Source organism: Nannobrachium achirus (assembly GCF_963921795.1).
Source record: "Nannobrachium achirus genome assembly, chromosome: 24".
Classification (NCBI taxonomy): domain Eukaryota; kingdom Metazoa; phylum Chordata; class Actinopteri; order Myctophiformes; family Myctophidae; genus Nannobrachium; species Nannobrachium achirus.
The window spans coordinates 27,818,042-27,842,697 of record NC_137831.1 but is presented as its reverse complement, the minus strand read 5'-3'; the positions used below and the strand labels follow the sequence as shown (position 1 = coordinate 27,842,697).

Here is a 24,656-nt window from a genome sequence, read left to right as displayed (position 1 = left end):
TTTGCAATTATTTTTCTACCCGACAGAGACAAATGCCGGTTGACCGCGGGCCAGCTAGTCCAGACAAACTAGCTCATTCCCAGCTGAACAGTAAATCCAGCTACATTTGTACATTTTCCTATGGTAAATATTACAGTAATTACGGTAATATGTACAGGATACTCTAAAGGGCCTTTCAGACGGGGGACTATTCATGGGTTGCATTTGTAGTCCTAAACCAGCCATATTGAGGACCAACACAGGTGTTCAATTTGTCTGATTGGCATAGAACCAATGTTCTACATTAATCAAAACACCTGTGTTGGTCCTCAAAATGGCTGGTGTAGGACTACAAATGCTATAAAATGAATTAATGCGAGTGTTCTTGCTTGGAACACTTTAAGTTTCTTTCAGACGCGCCCTAGTAATGAGAGCCACGTGATTATTTGGGACGAGCGGAGAAGTTGAGGGACGGAGAGGCGTGGGTGGCAGGGCTGGACTGTGGACATCTTTGTAAATATCACCTGGCAAAGCGATTGTGTTTGTGTCTCCACTCTCTACGGTGCGATCCTTGTTGATCCAAGCGAGAACGCCCGTATTAGCCGCCTCCCGTCTGAAAGGTGCTTAAGGCTCTAAAAAGCATGAAAGGGCCTTTTGTGGCGATGGAGGCTGCAGATTCTATGTTTTCTGGGGAAGCTTTCAATTATCTACGACACTATATCAGAAAGAAACAGATTGCAATACTTTTTTGTTGGCCACTAGTAACCATCCCCCTTCTCTTGTCAAGTCTTTACCTATTAGTCAGTTTTACAGATTGAGAAGAGTGTGCTCCTCTACCGAGGACTTTATCGAGAAGTCATCTGAGATGAAACTAAAGTTTGAACAAAGAGGTCACTCTAGTGAATGTATTGACAAAGCATATTCTCTGGCTCATAAGAAGCCCCGTTTGGATCTTTTAAAAAAGACCACAAAAAAGGAGAAAAGGTTTTCGGTAACATGTGTTATAACATACTCTCCTCATTCTTGTCCATTTTTAAAAAATATTGGCCGATTTTAACGTCAGACCCTGAACTGACTTCATTGTTTAAGTATCCCCCTCTGTTCTCCTTCAAACGAGGAAAGAACCTTAGAGACCAGTTGGTCCACTCTGACTACCAGTCTCCCAAGGTCTCACTTACACAGACCCTTTTGAGTCCTCTCCCAAAGGGTAATTATCCTTGTGGCAATTGTGCCCAGTGTGGTAATACACACAAGACCACCTTTTTCAATCACCCTCATACCGGCAAGAAGTTTAAGATTAATAATGTAATTACTTGTGTTTCAACCCATGTGGTGTATATGATCAGATGTCCATGTGGTCTGTCATATGTTGGCAAAACTACGAGACAGTTAAAACAGAGAATGAGTGAGCATAAGAGCTCTATCAGGAGAAATGACCGTGATTATCCAGTTGCTATTCACTTTAATGACTGTAAACATGACATCTCTACTTTTCGTTTTATTGGCATAGAACAAGTCAGACTACCAAGGAGAGGTGGTAACCATGATCTTCTACTTAAACAACGAGAAGCATACTGGATACATACTTTACAGACTCTTCATCCTAGAGGGCTAAATGACGAGCTGTTATTGAACGTAATGCTATAAATTGAATGTAATGCTATAAATTTAACTTCTAAAAAGAGAGCCTCAGCCAGTGAGGGCCTTGTTATCAATTTAGTCACTTCTTAGCTGGTCCCTATGCATTTTGTATTTCTTGTTTTGCTTATTATGTTCTGTTTTCCACTCTGACATTGAGAGTAGGACATTATGACATTTTTTGAATTTGTTTTTTGTATAATTGTTGATTTCTGTGTATTATTTGGCATGACTTTTCTTTATTTTCCTTTGTATTATTGTAATTTGTTATTTTCAATGATACTTAGAGGACCTCAGAAGAGACTGTGGACCTGAGTCACATGACTATGTCAACACAGCTGTCTGAAATGAGTGATCACATTGAGTGTTTCTGATTGGGTGTTTGTACCTGTAGAAATGCATTTAGTGTTTTGTCAGCCATAACTGAATTTAGCTTGAGGAAGGTCTACCGACCGAAACGTTGCTTTTAATAAATTTATACTTGGAACCTGCAAGTGGCAGTGTGCGGGTGTTTTCTTCATCGAAGATTCATTCATTCAACTATTGTGACCGACGCACCTGCTTGAGAGGAGCTACTGGGTGTGCGACAGTCTTCTCTTTACTGGGGAAGCTTTCGAAAGGGTCAACAACATTTCTAAATAAAAATACTACATTCAAGCTGTTTGTTAATTGGGATTGATAGGTATTTTGTTATGGTTCATATCATCTTTTTATCAATACATATTGATGGCACAGTGACTGTGTCATATAAGGTCATGTACACTACAGTACCCACAAGGTCTCCGTCTGGTAGAAATCAGACCTTATCTACTGCCATGGAGCCTGTTCCGAAAACAATGAGAATTGTTTTGGTATTCTAAGGCTCGGCCTGGAACATTTGGTGTCATCTAGACACCAGCAAGGACACCTCTCCCCCCAGGAACCCTGTATATGGACTCTTAGTCTTGTGATGTGTGGACAAGAAACATATCCTATTAACTGTTGAAACGTCATCCACTGACTGATGAAATGACCATACTTATACTCATGTCAAAACATAATATGTCAGAGAGAGCACAAACCAACCATTGATTATTCTGTTGTACCTTTGTCTTGAATTCTCTCTCTCCATAGTAAACATTCCATTCTCACTCTGATCACTCTCCTGTCTTATTTCTGTGTGATGGATTATTGTATCTCATATGGGAATAAGAAGGTGTTGTTGTTTACAAATAATATATTCATCAAAAGGGATATGGGCCAACATTTCAGTAATCCTAGTTTTGGAATAAAGAGTTTTTTGTCACATGCAAAAACAGTGGTTTAGAACTGTGGTTCTCAAAAATAGCAGATCTACAAGTTCACAAAGTGTCACTTAGTGCCACTCTCTGAGCTGGTGCATCTGCTATTTTTGAACATTCTTTTGCACAAATCTTCTCTTCTGGGGGTACATCTGCAGATTGGGGCGAACAATTTAGATGTTCAGCACACATTTAGCCTTTTTAATGTAACCGTCAGCAGTTTGCATGTGTAAATAGCCTTTTTTGTCACCACCATGCTCTGACATCTGAGGTGCGATATCCTTTTAGATCAACAACATTTATACAGGTAGGCCTATGGGCAATGGGTCGCGTTAAACACAGTGGCAAGAATGAGTTCTTGTTTTATTGCATCTTTACATTTGAAAAACAATATCGTTGGCACAAGGCCATTTAAAACCAACTAGAAAAGGTGGTTAACATTAACATCCATTGTTAGCAGGGGATTTAAGAGGAATGTAGGCAATTTACAGTGCATAAAAGAAAGCAAGTGAAAGTGGCATCTAAAAACTCTGCTTATAAAAGCATTGACCATTGTGACATCCATTACACAAAACCAGTAAGACTTTGAGGATTGTTACCAGAACATTAAAGCACAATATGGGCTGTCAATAGTGTTATGTTTGGCTTTTATATTGCTCATGCATAAAGGAATACCTGTTTTGACCACTAGATGGCACTAGCTGCATACTTTCTCGTCAGTGAAATGAACACTTGGGCAGTTGGCATAGGAAAAGCATGATAGCACAGTACAGTTCGGATAGGCTACAAGGGTTTACTAATAGGATTTGAACATGAGAAAGCACAATGGCTTGTTTACAAAAGAAAAGAAAGAACCTGTAAGTGTTCTTTAAGAGCGGTTTTAAAGGAGGGTAGGGATTTATACTCCTTTAATACCTTTGTTAGGGCATTCCACATTTGTGTGGCATGCGCGAGGATGAATTTGACCCTATGTTTGTGCCGAATCTGGGTTGAGCATAATTAGTGCTGCTGTCTCTGCTGTTGTGATTGTAGAGTTTTTTGATGTTTTGGAAGTAGGCCTAGTTTAACAGGTAGGCTACATGGGTATCTTAGTGGAGTTGTGTATCTTGTACAGCAAGCCCATTGCAAGATGCTGTAGGCTACTCAGTCTTTTACCCTGAGCCATCCCGCCATTATAAAGTGAGGAACAGTTAAAACAGGTGGAACATAACTTGAGTACTTTTATTCAAGTACACATCACTATAGATCACTCATCATCACTGTACAGTAAATTCAGTTAGGTAATATCAGTTGTCATAGACCTATACTTTGCCTGACAAAAACTAAGCTGTGTGTATAAACAGTAAATTCAGCTAGATGTTACGTTTTAATGGCCAGCAATCAGTTGTCATAGACCTATACTTTGCCTTATAAATCATACATTTTGTTTTGACATTTTTCAAATTGTACATTTTCCTATGGAGAGGTTGGCACCTGGACAACCAGGCACACTATAGGGACACTTAAATGGCGGAGCAACATCCTCTTAGACTTAGACCCATAGCAACTACTGTTTTAGCGTGAAAACAACATTTTGACACTACTCAACAGTAACATTGTCAACACTATCACAACCTTTAACATAACTAATACTTTAACGCCTTTAAAAGAAGAAAATATAACATACAAAAGTAATTGTAGCCTAAACAGTGTAGTTAGTGGGGGTCCCACTCACTCCCAGCTTCATTTCTCTCAGTTAGGGTGTCCTTGACCTGAAAAGGGTGAAGTCCCTTTTTTGTTCTGTTAATGCAGCAGATGCCCTGTTATGTGGGGGTGTGAAGTGAGTGGCCATATTATGTGGTCAGAGCTGCCCTTGCATGGCTTCCTGTCACTGCAATGGGAATTGACAGGCTGGTTAGGCTGCCCGTAGGCTCTCCAGCCTCATCCAACCTGCTACTGGCGAAATCTCTCTCCCTCTCCCAGAAATGGTGCAGTGCACACTGCACAGGCAGGTGGCCACGATTTTGGCCGCAAAAGTAAAGTGAAAGTCACTCCTTTTTAGGAGTAGGCCTACCTCGACTTGTTGTTCTACCCCAACCCTGGGCGAGCTGAGGTAGACGTTGAAGGACTCCTGCTCTGGAGACAGGCGATGGGACTTCATATATCCCTTCAGCATCCAGTCCAGAAGTGGGTGACACTGAGCATTTAGTCAACATATAACGATCCTTGTTCCAGGTCACATCCTCCATCTCTTGAAGCCCATGAACACACTAGCATACGGTCACCACAAATGCAAATATCTGCAACAGAATAGCCATGGAGAAAATAGATATATGCTGCTGTCTATGCATCCAGTTTGTCTGTAAAGCTTTTAATGTCCTTCAGATTACATTAGAGAAGCTTTAACTGCCAATTACTCTGGTCATGGTTTAATAGAGCTAACATCTTCTCATCAGAAATCTCCATTTGACCACTCTTTGGGCCTAGCTTTCGTCATAGAATCTTAGGTAGCCGACTCTGCAATGTAGCCGACCTTTACGGCCGGACTACACCAAAAAATGTGAGCATACGCGCGTACTGTCCATGAGGACGCTTGCGTATGCGTAAACGCTCCAGGCTACACCAAGGAGGGAGTATATGTGAGGAAGACCAGATAGTCTGTGTACAAAACGCATACGCGTGCTTAAAAAATAGAACCGATCCTATTTTTAGGGAATGCATGTTTCGTGCTATCCGAACGCCTGGTGTAGCCGGCTGAATTGATATACATTGGATCTATCCAAAACGCGCATATGTGTGCACGACCCGCATACGCACTGACGCGCGCAAAACGGCTTGGTTTAGCCCGGCCGTGAGAATCTTTGAGTAGTTCACTCCCCAAATTACTTTTTTTTCTATTGATTATTACTCACGCCATGGAGACTTGAGTTCAATAATATTTTGGAGGTTTAGCGGGTCCTCATCCATCCACCCAATAGTCTGCTTATGGTATTTTAAGTACATTTTGATGGCAATACTTTTGTACTTTTATTCAAGTAAATGTTGAATTTTGGACTTTTACTTGTAACAGAGTAATCCCTGCATTGCAGTATTGATGCTTTTACTTAAAGTGGCACTGACACGCCCCGCTACGGGGAGCGGGCGAAAAAAGGTGGCAAGCCCCCCGCTTTTAGAGCCATGCTGCCCGGCGAGAGGCGATTCCGCCTTTTCAACAAATAAACATAAACAAACATATTCTCATGAACAATGGGAATGTAACAACCAGATTTGTGTGAAAATATAACTTTTATATGCACAGATGTATATACATTTTCATGTCTTTAGCTTTAGTGCTAGCCAGTAGCCCTGTGCGAGCAGAGGAAGTTGCTTTCTGTGCGCTGCGAGTCAGCGAGTGCGACCCTGCGGGCGATAGGAAGAGAATGTACATTCTAGGTACAGTATATTATAACTCTATGGTACAGTACGGGCGCGCCGTGACGTCATCAAGATTTACCTTGTTTTTTCGTGACGCACCCACTTTAAGTTCAACATGTGAGTTATCTTTCCACCACTGTCTGCTCTGTTGTTTCTGGTCACATTATTGTTGACTCATTTGCATGCCCATGGCAAAAGAAAGTTCTATATTTGACAGAAAATGTCCACCACAAGCAAGCATGGCGATGATGACCCCTGAAATGGACATATCATAGCCTACCCTCCTCCAGAGTTAAATGGACACTGAGGCTTTGGCCTGTGCCTCCTAATTGACCGTGACAGCACAGAGAGTGAGCTCACACCGACCGTGCCTACTTAAGCCTCTTACTGTAATACACTTTCTGCTGAGCCTTAAATTCAATCTGAAGTTCACTCAGGACAGAGAGAGAGAGAGAGAGAGAGAGAGAGAAGAAGCAGCACACACACAGCTCCCAGAAAGAGGAGTAGAATTTTCCAGAGAAAGCGGTCTATAGAAACGTTATAGATTGTGTTATTGTTAAGTGCTGTGTCGCGTTCGGGAGTGTATGGCGTGAGGTGTATTGGACCCATATTAGGGCTACAGGATGTTGGGCGGCGATGTGGTGGCCGTGTGGGAGGTGGCGCTGAGCGACGGCTTGTACAGGATCGAGTTCGCTCATGGCACCACCTCGGGAAAGCGCGTTGTTTACGTCAACGGCAGGGTAAGGATAGTAGCGTTGATTTTTGAAAATTTGCAATCTTTTTAAGAAAATTCCATTTAGTTTTAGTCATATTGTAGTCATCAGATTTTTTGTTTTAGTCTAGTTTTAGTCGATTAAATATAATACGATTTTAGTTGTCTAAATCTACAGCTGATTTTGTCGACTAAAATGTATTTTAACAGGCCTTGCGATGGCGTGGTAATGGCACAATTTACACTTGGTATGCTGAAAATAACCGATCTATCTATGCTCACAGCGCTTAGCACTGCAATGTTTTGAGCTTGTAGATCTGCTATTTTCAGAGTGCAACACCCGAGCGCAACAAAACATAAAATGACTTGTCTGCTAGTTCTACTGGATCTCTTCTCCACTAGTCCCTCCCTAACACCTTACTCTAGTATTTATTTGTTGATGAAATTGTCAATATATTTAGTCTTAGTTTTAGTCTTAGTTTTTGTCTAGTTTTTATTCAGTTTTCGTCAATGAAAAAAGGTAGTCGACGAACATTTTTCATCAGTTGTAGACAGTCGACGAAATCAACACTAGATAAGGGGGCAGCGGTCGAAGAAGCACTTGGATATTTTGGTGGGAGAAGTACTCATGTTTTACTTGAGTAAAGGTAACAATACTGCAATGTAGAAGTAGGCTAAAAATAAAAAGATCCGGAGTTAAAAATATAGACCTACTTGAGTAAAAGTAGAAAAGTATTGGTATCAAAATGTACTTAAAGTATCAAAAGTTTGTGTCTTTAAAAAAGGAAAAAAACAAAATAAACATATTGTTAAAAAAATTAAAAAAAATGCCAAAAGTTCAAAGTAGGCCTACTCATATGCTGTGGTCGTGCGTTTTCCCCTCAGCCCATTTTAAACATGTTTACGCTGTGGCTCACATGCATGTGACACGTTGTGACTCCTACTTCCTGCCGTGTGTGTCTCACTGTGTTTACAACTTCGTCCAGGCAGGAAAGTGGTGGTTCGGGGACCCCCAGGGGGTCCTTGGGGGGGGGGGGGTTCCAGCTGGGGCTAAATGATTGAATGTTATCCAAGTGGAACCTTACCGTACTCTTGACATTGTACAAATGGAACCAAATGGACCTGTTGACCCATTTGGTTGCAATTGTATACTGTCAAAGGGAGGGCTGTGGCCTAATGCATACCTTTGGTGGGGTGTCCCTCCATGAAATCTGAAATTAAGATGTTTGAGAACCATTGTTTTACGGTACTCCAGAGTACAACTAGTCAACTATCGCTTTCACAAATTTTGACAAATTTCTCTTTGGAACAGGAAAAGACTGCCTCACAGTTTAGCCAAGGCCAGTTGTTCTCAAACTTTGTCATTTGAAGGACCTCCAAAACTCATCAGAGCTAACAGATCTGTAAGGGTCCTTTTGGACATCTGAGGGTCCCTGGACCTCCTAGTTGCTTTATCCCAATTATTTCTATGATTACACTGCAGGGGTTATTATCGCCATTCTGGCTGGTGGTGGACATTTTTGTCAAAATTCTATTTTATTTTTATTTTTGCCATACATGACAATAACAGGTCTCTGTGTACAAATGGAACCAAATGGACCCTTAGGGTCCTTGAAAATAAAACGCTTGAGAAATACTTGTCCTTTAGTGGACTGACTTCTAATGTGCCGTATAGTGTCAGAGCAAATCAGTGTCATACATACATATTCCGAAGAAAACCTGGAGACTGACATTCAGCTATGGGGGTCTTGTAATTATTAATGCATAACAATGTGTTCTCCACTTTAATGTTGCGACTGGTAAAAGTGGCGCTAATCATTTATTAGTAAATGTATGTTTTTGTGTTAAAGCTGTACCGTGGAAGCTGCTCAACTAGTGGTCAGTAGCGGTATTGCTTTTTTCGGCCGGAGTCGGACCCCCGCGGCCGTCGCGAGCACCTCCGCCTCGCCGATACGATTCCGTAGAGCCGTCTCCCATCATTTTTAGACCAGGATTGAGGGAGTAGCAAGCAAGATTCCTTCACCAATGTAAACACAGTTGCTGAGGGACGCTACTTCTTTTAGAGACAGCAAGACTCGCTGTGATTGGCCGGTGGTGTATGATCGGCGCTGTGATTGGCCGGTAGTGTATCATGTGGGAGATGACATCATTTTGCCGGGAAATTCTCCCCCCCTCACAACTCATAGAAAACATATAAAGAGAAGGCTTCAGAAGCTGAAAATAACAGAGTGGGGGTTCTAAAACTTTAGCGATTTAACAGTTAGGACAATTTTAAGATTTGTTTTATAAAAAAAAGTTACATGGTATAACTTTAATGATCTAAATCTGACAAGTAACTGAAGCTGTCAAGAAATTGTATTGAAGTAAAAAGAAAAAAATAAGAAAAGAAGTTTAGCCTCCAAGATATAGAGCATTAGAAGTATAAAATGTGGACATGCTCAAACTAAGTACAAGTACCTCAAAATTGAAGTAAAGCACTTGCCTATGATTGTGCAGTAATGTGACCATTATGGGAGAAGTGCACAGGCCCTGTGGTGTTAAATCTCCTGAAATGAAAGGCCAGTATGTGTGCAATGCAGTGGTGGAAGAGGTGCTCCGGCATTATACTTCAGTAAAAGAAGAAATACCGCAATGTAGAAATACTCTGTTACAAGTGAAAGTCCTGTGTTCAAAGTTTCATTTTCGAGAAAAGTACAAAAGTATTGGCATCAAAATATCTCCATATTCTAACTTGATCATATCACAAGAGTGTCACACGAAAGCATCAAAAGTAGCCGCGAAGTGACGTGTTTTGAGCTTGTTGATCTGCTATTTTAGCTATTTTTGATTTGAGCCCTGTTTCCACTCTACAGAGACGTACCTTTACTTAGTACCCAAAGTGAAAGTAGTCATTGTGCTGAACGAAAATAGTCGATGCGACGCATTGTGTGCTTGTGGACCGACATTTTTTTATTAGATAAATCATAAGAAAAGGGCATAATAATCTAAAACTGCAAAGTTACTTGTACCTAAAGTTGTCACATAGGCTTACCTCTAATTGTCTTGGAGTAAAGATCTGAGATCTAGTGGAGTAGAAGTATAACATTTCAAAAAAATGTAATAAAAATACTCAAGTAAAGTAAGTACCTCAAAATTATGACTCGGCTTGAGACAGTACTTGATTTGATGTATACTTTACTTTACACACTGGTTCTCAAAGTGGATTCCAGGAACTCTCTGGCTTCCTTTAAGGGGGTCTAAATTGAACCTTCTAAGTCTGTAACTCTGACAGTATACAAATGGAACTGTCAGTACAAGGTCAGAGTTGAGGGGAGACATTGACATTTAAAAGTTTGAGAACCATTGCTTTACACCGCTGCCAGAAACCAAGGTATTCTCCTTGACCCTTCTCCCCATCAGGAAGTCATCAGAAAAGACTGGATGTTCAAGCTGGTTGGAAGGGAAACGTTCACCGTGGGAGGCCTGGACACCAGAGCCACCATCCACATCGACGCCATCAACGGCTTCTCCTACGAGTACTCGCTGGAGATCGACGGCAAGAGCCTGGAGAAGTTCATCAGCAACCGAGCCAAGACGTCCAAGACATGGCTGCTCAAAGTGGACGGAGCGGATTACAGGATAGTACTGGGTAAGAAGAGGCTGTTTTATCAAAAGCGTATTAACTGTCTGGGGCACCCGCTGACCTGGTGTTCCGGGCGTGTGACACGTGGCCTCTGATGCCTGGTAGCGTGTCGCGGGTTCGGATCCCGATCCCGACTACCTTTGCTGCGTTTCACTCCCCATCTCTCTCCCCGTTTGCTGTCTGTCTACTGTCCTGATGTCCTAGCACAACAGTGCCCACAATCTGTTCCTGTCTGGCAGTAGTTTACAGTACAGTACTGGTGTGGCTAGGCTGTGCAACAGTTCCCTCTTCTGGTCACCCATTGTCGTTGCAGCTATTTATGCTGGATGGGACAGGGGCCACACAAAGCTATCCATTGAGAGAGCCCTGTTCCACCGCTCGAAAAAGCGAATTAACTAGGGCTGCAACAGTCAATCGAACTAATCAATATAATTGATTGTTTAAAAATATATATAATTTAATGAAATAATATATTTGTAATCTACCCATTTTTTACCATCGAGTTAATAGAACTTGCCTGCTTGCTCTAGCCTCGTACCCGCCCTCTTCCGGAAACCATCCTGGATAACGGAAGTTGGTTGTTTACTAGGCTATGCTTGCTCAGGGGATAGATAGAATTTTGACTATCGGGTCAAGAATGTTTGTCAGATCCTGCGTCTAGGTGAGACATCATGATCTCTGATCTAAATGTCTCGATAGAAGAGCAGGGAGACAAAATACAACCACCCCAATTGTACCGTATAAGTCATATTGTATTATTCCATTGAGGAAAACCCCTTGGAAATACACATGGTGAAAAAACACCAAGCAACGTATTGGAGTGGTTAGCACCGCCCAAAAAAGTGACATAGTACAGCGCTCAAGTACAGCACTCAAGTGTACAAAATGTACTTTGTTACTGGCCACCACGGGCAGTGGATTACATGACTCACCAGCCAGCGTGCCACCATTTGCAGGGAGGAATGTAGGTGAGCGCACTGTGTGTGTGACACCCATGGTGTCACCCTCTGTGACATAATCTGTTCAGGTGACACGTTCAGTGGCTATTTTTGGACACGCCGCGGCTGCCAGCGATCTGATTGCGAGCGGGAACGCCTGCATTTCCTGTGTCATCAGAGACAAGACAAAAGAATGGGGGAAAATAATGCTGATCAAAACACATGGAAATTAGATCATACTGTAGGGGCTTATGATGCAGTTTGTTTGTGCAGTGGTGCAAACATTGCAAGGTCAGTTCATTTAATTAGCACATTTCAACAAGGCAATTTAATTTCCTTTACACTTAACTTTACACAAAGCATTAAGCATTTAAAAGACCTCAAGACACAGAGTTTTTTTTTAGATGCAATTTAAAATAACCAAGAACGATCTGCAGCAGAGTTATGGTTTTCTGGAAGTTTGTTACAGAAATGATATGTGGTACACAAAAAAACTTTGCTTCTCCATGTTTAGTTCATGGGGACAGAAAGCAGACTTTTGCAGTATAAATGAATAGCGTCACATAGGAGAAACACATCAGATTGATTCATGCAAGCGAGATAAAATAATAAAAGCTTTAGTGGCTTGTGAAACACATTACCATGGAGAACATTACCATAGAGAACAAAGACAATATTTTATTTGGTGGCTCATGATAATGGAACAGTCATGGGGGGAAATGTCACTACTATTAGGGATGTAGGGGAAAATAAATAGCCTTGGTGCAAAACAGAGACGACAGACAACTGTTTGACCTTTACTGCTGCTGTAGGCATGAATCACAGGAGAGATGGAGAAGCATGGCTATCTGCACTTACTGGGTTAATATATGAACCATTAATATATAAAAGTTGGCATAAGTATGACAATCTGTCTATCACCGGTGATATGACATACATGACCCTTGTGACTTGTCCATTAATGGACAGTTGTCTTGTCCAAGCTGTGGATTGGATTAATAGCAGGGCGGTTCTTCTCTCCAACAGAAAAGGACACGATGGACGTGTGGTGTAATGGACAGAAGATGGAGACTACGGTAAGATTGTCTCTTAACGCTGGCTTCACCCAAAATGTACCAAAATACATTATGAATTAACCGCCTAAGCCATGTTTTTTTTTTTTTTTAAGAAAAATGTAATGAAATTGTACAATCCACACACTCACTTGTGAGCTTGTAGATCTGCTATTTTCGGTTTATGTTCCCCTCAGAATAGGGATGCTAGGGTTGAAGTTCAGTCACTCAAAGATTTTGTAACTCTGAGGACCGCCTGGGGGTCCCAGACCCCCTGTTGCAGACCCATGCTCTAATGCTTTGCAAATGGATGTGAGCTCATTGCCGACGAATACAGCGGTCTCGTCTCATTAAATTATGACAAGTGACCCAAACCGTAACACTACACAACACAACATGGAAACATAATTCTTCTGTCTAATGCCCCCCCAGGCAAGATCAAACATTTGCTGCGTTCATTGCTAATATGCAAATGTAAGCATATTATACTCCTTTGATCTTGCACAATATAGTTTATTATTCCTCTGATCATTGTGTTAGCACACTAAACAGTGAATCAAAGTTCACACACATGCGGTACTGAAATGAATCGCCAGGGATTAGACCCACATGAAGACTGACTTCTACTTCTGTGTTAAGTGCTCTTGGTGGGATTAAGAGCTATAGGAAGACTAGGAAAGTGATTATAATTATGTGAAATACACATCACACGACTGAATACCGATATTTTTTTCACATTTTGGAACAAAGCCCTTTCATGCTATTGAAAATACAACAACAGAACTCTATTTGGTAAATCAGGAAATGCTTTGAAATAGAGAACTTTTTCTCCTATGGTAGGTACCCTCACAAAAAAATGCAGTAGTCCTGGTCTCTATACTGTCTCCAGCTGGGGCGCCTGATGGAGGGGAAAGGAACTGGTTGGAATAACGTGTTCCTTCCACGCTACGTCCAACCAGGGAAACTCCCCCTGTCAGGTGAAAAGAAGCAACTCGGACTCCTCATGCATAAGGAAGCATGAGGTCAGTCCGTTGTCTCCCCAGGTTGGCAGAGGGAGTGTAGTGCCCAGGATTGCGTGAAAAATGGGTTACAAAATTGGCCCGTTTAATTTCCAGTGGTAGTTGCTTCCACAAAAATGGGGTAAATTAATTGTAATCAAATTATTGTCAAATAAAAAAAATATTATTGACCTCAGGTCTCCATTGCGTGACCCAATGTCCTGTCGCCCCGTCACAAGGTTTGTGTTGGGGGGGTCAAGTAAAAGCTTGTCAAAAATATGACCCTAATCCTAACCCTAACTCAGGTTTCTTGCCTCCTGGGTGCACTGTAAACCCTGAGAGTGTAACAGCTGGCTTATACCATCTCTATGGGATTCTGGTCGAAACACAGTCATTTCAGTTTTTTCATTGTTCAGCATAAATAAGTTACTTGACATCCAGGACTTTATGGCAGCAAGACAGGCAATCAAATCTTTACACCTGATGCTGTTCGTGAGAATCAAATTACAGTAGGAACTTCTAGAGTTACCAACTAATTTGACTGCATTCAATTTTTAATAATCAGATCAACATGATCTACTTGTGACATGCACAATCCAAGTTAAACACACCTTCTACCACTTTTTCTAGTCACGTGTTCAAATACTGGATTGTGATTGGCTTAAAACAGTAGTAAATGAGGCCACAATAGCCGGAATGTGTGAAATGCCCGGATGTACATGCAAATGAGGCACATTTCCGAGATCAATACGCGATGAACGCATCCGGGGACTTCAGGAGGGAGTCGGAACCCATGGTCGGAACACCTTTCCCCCCACCAACAAATGACGGTCGCAGCCGTCCTATGTTTACTAACGTGCGTACTATCGTCGCCGATTTATTTGGATCCAATGCAATCCGCCAACTTTAAAGCCCCTTTTCTCTGAACCTATGCCTTTCTGGAAGCGAACAGCCTCTATTTACGGCCGGAACGGTGCTTTTAACTGACGTTAGCTTAGCTGTAAGCTAGACATCTGTCGCCAGCAGCGACCGAGTATTTCCCGGTGAATCTGTGCGCAAAGGTGGGGGCTTGGGAGTGTGCACCACTGACTATTGCGGATGATGATGAGGTTATAGTATAGCTTAGCTTTTATGTATTGAAAATGAGAGGCACTCTTGCCGATTTAGTAAGAGACTCGTCTCCAATTGCAAGATATTTAAAAGTTATTTGGGGCCATGATGATGATGATGATATCCTTTTCTTCCCACAACTAAGGATTTTATATTGTCTGTGTTATTGTTTACAACCACTGAACCACAATTATTCACGTGTGGCAAGATTCACTCGTTTTTAGTAGGCTATATAGTGTAGGCTTAGAAGAAGCCTTTTCAGAAGTTAATTTAATGTTTTCCATTTAATGATTTCCTTTATCCTCATCTAATCTTGCGCTAATGCACCGTATGCACGCTGTTTAAAGGCCGTGTAGGCTTTTCAGAAGTTAATTGAATGTTTTCCATTTGCGCTAATGCACGCAACTGTTTTCGCCAAGTTTATATTATTATTATTTTAGTTGTTTCTCATAAGCTCGCAACCCTCCTGTCCTTGCCCATCGGCCCCCACCTTTGCGCACAGATTCACCGGGAAATACTCGGTCGCGTCTCAGCATGGAGTTGGCGCCATCTGGTGGTGAGTAGAAGATGTTGTTTGTGGCACTATTTGTTGTTATGGCGGAAGTTTTATAGGCAATAATGATTGTAACTTAAGATCCTTGCAAGTTACAACTATGTGTTTTCTTTCATGTATATGGGGAAAAGTGGTAGAAAAGCTATTTACCACTCGGGGTCGGACATTATGCTCTGATAATGTCCTGTGTTAGGGGGTTATCGGACTCGGCTTCGCCTCGTCCGATCACCCCCTAACACAGGACATTATCAGAGCATAATGTCCTCTCACTCGGGGTAAATTGCTTACCTCTAGGCCAGTGGTTCTTAATCTTTTCAGGCCGCAACCCCCAAAATAATCATATTTGAACTGGGGATCCCCCACCCTGACAAGCAAAAGTTGATCGAGGCATTACATTTTGTATAACACGGTTCCATTGTGAAAATAGCAGATCTACATGCAGATCTACATGATGGATCAGCTATTTTCAAAATGTTTTTGTGGGCTTAGATTGGCTATTTAATAAAGTATAGGGTTGAACTGGTTAATGTATATTTTGTAATAATCATCTACAAAGTAACTAGTAACTAAAGTTTTCAAATAGAGTAAAAGTACAATATTTGGATCTGTGATGTAGTGGAGTAGAAGTAAAAGTTCTGGAAATTGGAAATACTAAAGTGCAAATACCTAAAAATTGTACTTAAAGGAGCCATAGTCAACTTTTTCTTGAGAAACGGATGCTAAAATAAAAAGAATGTTTCGAAAATATTTTATTAAAAAATAAGCTTCATATATGTGTTTATATTCAAAAATGACCATACAAATCGTAAAATAATGATAAAATAATCATTTTGGCCATTGTCAGACCGACACTTTGTTTACATTCTAGTCTATAGACTAGGATGTAAACAAAGTGTCGGCCCTACAATGAAAAAGTTGACTATAGCTCCTTTAAGGACAGCACTTGAGTAAATGTACACCACCAATGTAAATGTAAACTTTACACCACTGACTGTAGGACTAGATAAAGTCCAAAACGCCCTAAAAGCGTAACCTAATAACGATCTGACCTGACTGTTGTTCACAGGGGGAGTTTGTGGACGACGGAACAGAGACGTGCTTCTTGTTGGAGGAACATGAGTGTTGCATCAAGGCTGTCAGCGGAGGCAAGAAGAAGACTGGCATTGTTCACTATCTGCTCGTGGACGGAGAGGCTGTACCTGCAACCATACAATAACACTGACTGAACCTTCAACCATACAATTTAACTGACTGTAGCTACCATACAATAATACTGACCAGGGGCATTAAGGGAGGGGGAATGGGACAGAGTTACTAGGGCCCAAGGTGGAGGGGCCTTAATTATATTATGTTTTAACTATTGAAGAATAGCAGATATACAAGCTCACAGCGTGGCACCAAGTGCCGCGCTGCGAGCTTGTAGATCTGCTATTTTTGAAAAGTCGTGACAATGTGTGCAAATGTTTGAATATATGTATTTTTTAAGTGAACATTTGTAACTAAGATTTTTCTTCTGGGGGTCCCTGGAACAAAATATTTTGAGATGGGGATCCATGGCCAAATAGCCTACATATCATTTCACATGAAAAGGTTTGAGCACCACTGACATAGAAACATCCTTCTAAAGTTTTTCAAAAAACCTTGGAAGGATTTGGAAATATTCAAAGACCTGCGCAAATGTTCATGATTTTTCAAAAATAGCAGATCTACAAGCCTGCAGCCCGGTGCCGTGCTGTGAGCTTGTATATCTGCTATTTTTCAATAGTTAAAGCACAAAAAGTGAATCCTTGTACCCAGGGCCCAGAAGTTGGTGCAACATCCCTGACACTGACTGTACCAGCAACCATACAATATCACTGACTGTACCGGCAACCTTACTATAACACTGACCATAGCGGCTACCATATAATAATTAACACTGACCCATACCTAGGGATGGGTATCGTCTGCGTTACTTTTAATGGTATCGATTGCATGACGTCGATACTATCGGGTATCGGTTCACGTAAAAACGAACGATACCTTGTTTCGATACTCTGGAACGCACCTCTGGCCGGTCGCATCTGTAACAGTTGGGCTACTGAGAGTTTAATGACTGCTTTAGTAGGCTACACTCATTACTGTGGAAAATAGCCGACAATAGCCTATAATGTTTATTATTATGATGATTATCCAACGTCTACACTCTCCCCTCCGCCACACTGTGTGATCTGATCATCATCATCACCTCTGCTCTACCTGCTGCGGTAGAGCAGTTAAACTTAGATAAAAAGTACCGAAAATGGTATCGAAAAGGGTATCGTATCGATTCCCAGGTATCGAAAAGGGTATCGTATCGATTCAAAGGTGAACGATACCCATCCCTACCCATACCAGGCAGCAACCATACAATAACACTGACCATACTGGCTACCGTACAATAACTAACTCTGTACCAGCATCTGAATCAGTGGTTCTCAAACTTTTGTATTTATTTCAAAGACCACTCCTAAGTCGGGTCCGTTTGGTTTCATTTGTACACACTCAGAGTTACAGATCTGCACGGGTGCATTTGGAACTCCCTCAAGGAACTCTGAGGGTCCCTGGACCCCACTTTGAGAAACCCCTGATCTAAACAATAACGCTGACACCATAAAATAAAGTGATGGTGTCAATATGGAAATGTTTTCTTTCTTTATTCTTTATATATAGATGAAATAAATATATGATTAGGCTAATTATACACACATGCATCAAATATAGGTTCACGTGTGTGTTAATGTACAAAATAAAATGTATAGCATTGTTTTCACATATTGCTGGGATAATTCTTGTTTTGTTTTGCTTTGCTTTGCTTTGCTTTGTATGCGGACTATGGGTTTGTCGCTCTGACATCACGCTCTGACTTCACTGTGATGTCATCATGTCAGGGGAACCACACTAACAGAACCCCTTTTATGCCCATATACAGAGTTCCCCGTCATCAATATTAAGCCCATATCTAACAGGACTTCATATGGGAATGCCCATAGAGGCCACATACCACACTAACAGAATCCATATATGGCCAAGAGAAAGACAGAAGGCAGAGACAGCCCATATCTGTGTGGCCTACAGACATGGATCTCAATGTATGGGCATAAAAGGGATTGTGTGTATGATGTCAGATGTCATAGACGTCATGATTTCACATAACAATAACTGAGTAAGCGTGTTTGGGCTCTCACAGCATATCCCCTTATACAGTACATGGATCTCCATATATGGCTACTAGGGGTCTCCATACAGTATATGGGTAGGCATAACTGGTCCGATATACATCACTGGCCAGATGGCCAAGACATGGTGCGACCTTTAGGGAGAGGTTGCTTGTCGCCCTGAGCAGGGTTGTCAACATTGGACGGTCAGAATCCAGGAGAATTATTTTTTGGGGGGTGCGCGGAACTCTCCTACCGGGGTCTGGGGGTCCTCTCCCCAAAACCTCTTAACAGATATATACTTTCCTGTGTTCTGTTGAGTTTTGTGCATGTTTGATACTTTTATCAGGCTTGCTTTACTAGCACTGGTACAATTTCAGCCTTAAATGCCAAATGTAGGTGAATAATAATGACTTCTCATCTTTAAGTCATTATATGATCTTTCTTGCATGCATTGCCCCCAACCCTAAAGCGGGGGGTCTGGGGGTCCACCCCCAGAAAAAATATAACATAGTAGATGTAATTTCCTGTGTTCTGGTGAATTTTGTGCATGTTTTATACGTTTATCAGGCTTGCTTTACTAGCATGGGTACAATTTCAGCCTTAAAATGCCAAATGTAGGTGTACAGATTTGATGACTGAACCAAAGGATTTAATGATGACTTCAAATTTTTAAGTCATTACTTAAGTGAATATGTGTCTGATCTTTCTTGCATTCATTGCCCCACCTCTAAAGCGGGGGGTCTGGGGGTCCTCCCCCAGAAAAAAAAAAAAAACATAGTAGATGTAATTTCCTGTGTTCTGGTGAATTTTGGGAGTTTGATACCAAATCCAGGAGAAATCCAGGAGATTTGCCAATCCAGGAGCATGCCAGGAGATGGGGTCAAAATCCAGGAGACTCCTGGGAGATCCAGGAGAGTTGACAAGCCTGGCCCTGAGGCGTCTTACTAGTTGTTATTAGGCCTATTATATTTATCTCATGATGTTATTGTATTGATGCTAGTTCAAATGCAAATGTTAACCGGTGCTTTTGTGAAGATTTAAAACAGAACAAACTGAACAGGACAGTGCAATTGGTCATTATTGCGTAAGCTCCACGCAATGACCACCCTCTTGAGCTGGGAACTAGCGGACTTCGCAAGGGGTAATTTTTGCCTTGCATGAGAGTTTGTCAGGCAGTCGTCCTGCCCATACTGTAAATTCAACAAATTACTTAATTGACAAAATGTTTGTCTTTTTATTACATGCATGGTTTTAAATTTGATACTAGCTCTGACAGAAATTAACTAGATGTACAGGTATGTATATTACAGCGCATAGAGATGCATTCATCTCTGGAAAAACATTTGAGAGTTCTAGTCTATTAATAGTAGGCCTAGTCTTAAAAAAGACTTAAAGCGCACTGTGTAGCTTTTTTTTATAACAAATACATTTTAATTTTGTCCAATCTGTATGGTGAATTATTTCAATACAATATCATTTATACAATCAGGGTGTTTGTATTTTGTCTCCCTATTCTATTCAGACATGTAAATCGTGTCAAAGGTTCATGTCTCACTTCTGAGATAGGATGGATCTGACACAAATTTTAACCTCAAGGTCAAGATTACATTTATCCTGTGAGCAAGCAGGCAGGCTCAATAGTAAAAATGTCAGCACTTGCGCAGGAAAGCCGGTTTCAAATACAGGGTAATACAAGAAAGTTACATACAGTATAGGGTAGCTTTTTGAGCGGTGGTCACAACGCTCCTATACGTGGCCGTGTGTGTGGGTCTGTCTGTCTGTTTGTCTGTCTGTCTGTCTGTCTGTCTGTCTGTCTGTCTGTCTGTCTCCGGGTATGTAGCCTGCAGTAACCTTTTCTGACCACACATGTTAAGGGAGGGGCGCTGTTGTTCAGGATAGGCCAGGCATAGGCCAGGCACACTCACACACAAACACACACAGGGGGCACACACACACACACACACACACACACACACACACAGGGGGCACACACACACACACACACACACACACACACACACACACACGCACACACACACACACACACCACCGCTCAGTTCACACGAGTGTGATTTTTTAGTTGCAGTAAGTGATTTTGTGTTAAACAAAGTGTTGAATAGCTGAATTCTGATAGAAATCATAGTGTGTTTGTTCAGTAACTGATGTCTCTGTCTCTTCAGTTCAGGTCAATATACCAATTTTAACCAATCAGGACAGGAGAGAGAACAGGTGACAGTATAAGCAGTGGAATTGGAAACTGATATATGACACAAAGAAATGAGCAGACATAATTGGAACTGGAATGCAAACACAACACATTTGAATTGAATTGAATTCTGAATGGATGAAATTTCCTCTAGCCTATATTAAAGAGCTATTCGCTTAACACAATAGGCTACAATAATACATTCAAAAAATAGACACTGTGGATGTGGTAAACGGTGAGGGCCAGAGCAGAGAGCACTCCCCGGTGCCTGAGACCCTGACTGACTCCTGTCATGTGTGAACGCAACTTGACATGTGAATGCTTTTCAGAAGTCGCAAGGGACATAATCTTATGGTTGAAAAGGACCTTTTGACCGGTGGTTTCGGACAGGACAGGCCTTAAGGTTGCTCAGGAGAGGGAACTGTTACCCCTGCAACCCGATTCCAGATAAGCGGTTGAAGATGGATGGATGTTATTTTCAGAAGTTAAAAAATATAGGCCTATAAAGTTTAAAAAATCCCTTTGGAATACAGCGAAGGCCTAGCCCTGAATACATGACTCTCATATACATGAGTCATGCTGTGCCCTTAACATGAGGACCAGTGGGGAATCGAGCCCTCAACGGTTTGAGCTAGGAACGTCAGATTTCAAAAATAAAGTGCTTACCCAAGCCAACTCTGCTAACGATTTGACGCCGTGCAACGTTCATTACACGCCGCTGCCGGATTGTTGAATAAAAAGCATTTTTGTCCGAAATTATTTTGCTTAACATAGGACTTCCGCCCCTAGTGGACAGTCGCGTCATCTCCGGTTGATCATTGTAGTGAACGGAGATGATGCGATGACGCGACTGTCCACTAGAGGCGGAAGTCCTATGTTAAGCAAAATAATTTCGGACAAAAATGCTTTTTATTCAACAATCCGGCAGCGGCGTGTAATGAACGTTGCACGGCGTCAAATCGTTAGCAGAGTTGGCTTGGGTTTGGGTAAGCACTTTATTTTTGAAATCTGACGTTCCTAGCTCAAACCGTTGAGGGCTCGATTCCCCACTGGTCCTCATGTTAAGGGCACAGCATGACTCATGTATATGAGAGTCATGTATTCAGGGCTAGGCCTTCGCTGTATTCCAAAGGGATTTTTTAAACTTTATAGGCCTATATTTTTTAACTTCTGAAAATAACATCCATCCATCTTCAACCGCTTATCTGGAATCGGGTTGCAGGGGTAACAGTTCCCTCTCCTGAGCAACCTTAAGGCCTGTCCTGTCCGAAACCACCGGTCAAAAGGTCCTTTTCAACCATAAGATTGATAGCGGCGTGTAATGAACGTTGCACGGCGTCAAATCGTTAGCAGAGTTGGCTTGGGTAAGCACTTTATTTTTGAAATCTGACGTTCCTAGCTCAAACCGTTGAGGGCTCGATTCCCCACTGGTCCTCATGTTAAGGGCACAGCATGACTCTCATGTATATGAGAGTCATGTATTCAGGGCTAAGCGAAGGCCTAACACACATCTTGTGTATTTATTTATTTATTTATTTGTATATTTGCGGTTTCATCTATTCATTCATTCAAATTGTGGCACAAAATAAATAATGGCTCATATTAAACAACTTCCATTCTCCAGTCCTCTCCCACACAGTCACTGTGCCTTACAGATACACCTTACAAGGCAAAAATAAACACCCTCCCCGCGCCGCTTGGAGGAGTAGGAGGTGGAGTAGGAGGAGGGAGGGTTTTTCCAGAGCAGGAGGAAATAATTCACGGTGCAACACTCCTCTCCTCCTGCCCTGGCGGACCGCCTCTCCTCTGGACGTGCAATGGAGGGATGATCCGCTACGGTTCTGCTGACCACCAGACAGACAGACAGACAGGACAGACCACCCCGGGGGTCCCTACCATCCATCCACACCGCAGAGAGGGCTCTGGTTGACTGGTTCCTCCCCCCAATCATACAATATAACAACACAACAGATCCCTGACTGAATGGTTCCTGGAAGACAAAACAAGACAACAGACTGTGTGTGTGTGTGTGTGTGTGTGTGTGTGTGTGTGTGGGATTGATTTATATAAAACTATGTCTGTCTGGGCTTCTCTTTTTCTAAGTGATCTGGATCCTACAGTGACCAAGTGGCTTCTTTAACTGGTCCAACGTAACGCCGGGACGGGGTTCGTGTTGTACGGCGGGACTCGGGACTCTCTGACCGGGGACTTGTTCTTTCCAGAAGCCCCGGTGCTCTGGTTGGATTGGAAGCACTACAGCAGGCAACAGCCAACGCTACTGGTTAGCATCGCGTGGCTAATGCTAACTAACCCTAAAACGGGAGAAGGAAGAAGGGCCTTTTTTTCTCCTAAATGGATCAAAACTAGGAAAACCCCGGATTCATGTGCGCGTAGGTCGGAACGGACGGGGGTCTGCAGTCCCGGATCGGACGTTAAATTACTGGGATTTTTGTAAGTGCCGTTTTCCAGGGACGGATTGGAGAGTGGGGGGGGGAGACATGGAGACAGTGTGTGACCGCACATCTGTCACTTCTTATGCGCCAGGTTTGCGCCAGCAGCCGCTCTGAGGAGAGGGCAACCTTCACCTTCGGAACATTTATAAATACACCTATAATAACAATAATAACACGTTAACAAATGCTTCATTGATCGAGGCGCAAAGGGGCTTGATAACTGCAGTCTCTAAACGGTCTCCCCACAACCACCACCACCTCATGTGGGACCCCCTGCAGACCACCCATCCATCCATCTTCAACCGCTTATCTGGGATCGGGTCGCGGGGGTAACGGTTCCAACTGAGATTTTCCAGTGTTCCCTATCCTGAGCAACTTTATCCACTCCCTCCAGGGGGTATATCCCCCCCATGCTGAATTACTACTGATCCAGTCTTGCCTTCCCCTTTGCTGGGGGGTTCACTACCAACAACACTAGAGGTTATTCCGGGGCCACGGTTCTAAAGGTTGAGTCATGAACTACCAGCAGCACCTGGCCAACTCGGCGGCCATCCGGGCCGAGATCCAGAGGTTCGAGTCGGTGCACCCCAACATCTACTCCATCTACGAGCTGCTGGAGAGGGTGGAGGAGCCGCTGCTGCAGAACCAGATCCGGGAGCATGTCATTGCTATTGAAGGTGAGGAGACTGTACTGTACTGTACTGTGTGTGTGTGTGTGTGTGTGTGTGTGTGTGTGTGTGTGTGTGTGTGTGTGTGTGTGTGTGTGTGCTTATATGTGGTCTAGACTCTAGCAGTGGTTCTCAACCTATTGGTGGTCCCCACGTGATCTTTTGGGGGGTCCCAAGATGACAGTGAAGTGACAACATTTTGTAATAAAAGAAGAAGAAAAAGACCATTACTTCATCAAAAGTAATCAACAAACTATACTATAATCACTGGTCAAACATTGGCCGAATTGTACAATGATTTAAAAAAAAAATAGTCTGATCTACAAGCTCACAACGCCTTGTGATGCGAGGCGTTGTGAGTTAGTAGATCTGCTATTTTCACAGTATTCAAACTAAAATGAATGCCTCAACTCACAGACACTCATAAGTGCTTGTCAGCGTGGGGGGTCCCCAGTTCAAATAATATGATTATTTTGGGGGGAGGGGGTCACGGCCTGAAATGGTTGAGAACCACTGGTCCAGTGAATCCACTGTTGGTTGTCTATATAAAAGCTGATGGTTCATTGCATCATTCATCTGATGGTCTCTCAATTAGAGCATCTTTTGTTGGACATATGCATCATATAACAACGCTATAACCTTTGGTAAGGTTGATTATTTATTATTTCTTTGCAGTCAGCGCATCTCTTCATACCTCAATATTATCTACTGTTTTGTTGCTTATGTATTAGTAGGCGTGGCACTGCATGAACACAATCCTCATGAAAGTGTAGCCTCTAACCATTTTGGTTAATAACTCCTGAGAGTGCACAAATGGCAATGCAACCATTAGTGTACACTCTCAGGCGTTGTTGGCGTGGCCTGTTGTCATTTGA

General features: G+C 42.3%; 2 protein-coding genes across 3 annotated transcripts in view; both read left to right on the top strand.

Moving 5' to 3' along the window:
- Positions 1 to 6,913: 6,913 nt before the first annotated feature.
- LOC308309315 (fas apoptotic inhibitory molecule 1-like) lies at positions 6,914 to 16,491 on the top strand (the record flags this gene model as incomplete). Its single annotated transcript, XM_080754865.1, has 4 exons — positions 6,914 to 7,030; positions 10,402 to 10,630; positions 12,589 to 12,638; positions 16,342 to 16,491. The coding sequence occupies 4 exons, from the start codon at positions 6,914 to 6,916 to the stop codon at positions 16,489 to 16,491; spliced, it is 546 nt and encodes a 181-aa protein (XP_080610991.1).
- A 7,136-nt stretch (positions 16,492 to 23,627) lies between these two features.
- agap1 (ArfGAP with GTPase domain, ankyrin repeat and PH domain 1) overlaps positions 23,628 to 24,656 on the top strand; it is a gene marked incomplete at both ends in the record, with an annotated part of 387,500 nt that continues 386,471 nt past the window's right edge. For both annotated transcript variants that reach the window (XM_080720280.1, XM_080720279.1), the window contains one exon: positions 23,628 to 23,790. In XM_080720280.1, the coding sequence (XP_080576406.1) occupies positions 23,628 to 23,790 (163 nt within the window). The remainder of the gene's footprint in view (positions 23,791 to 24,656) is intronic.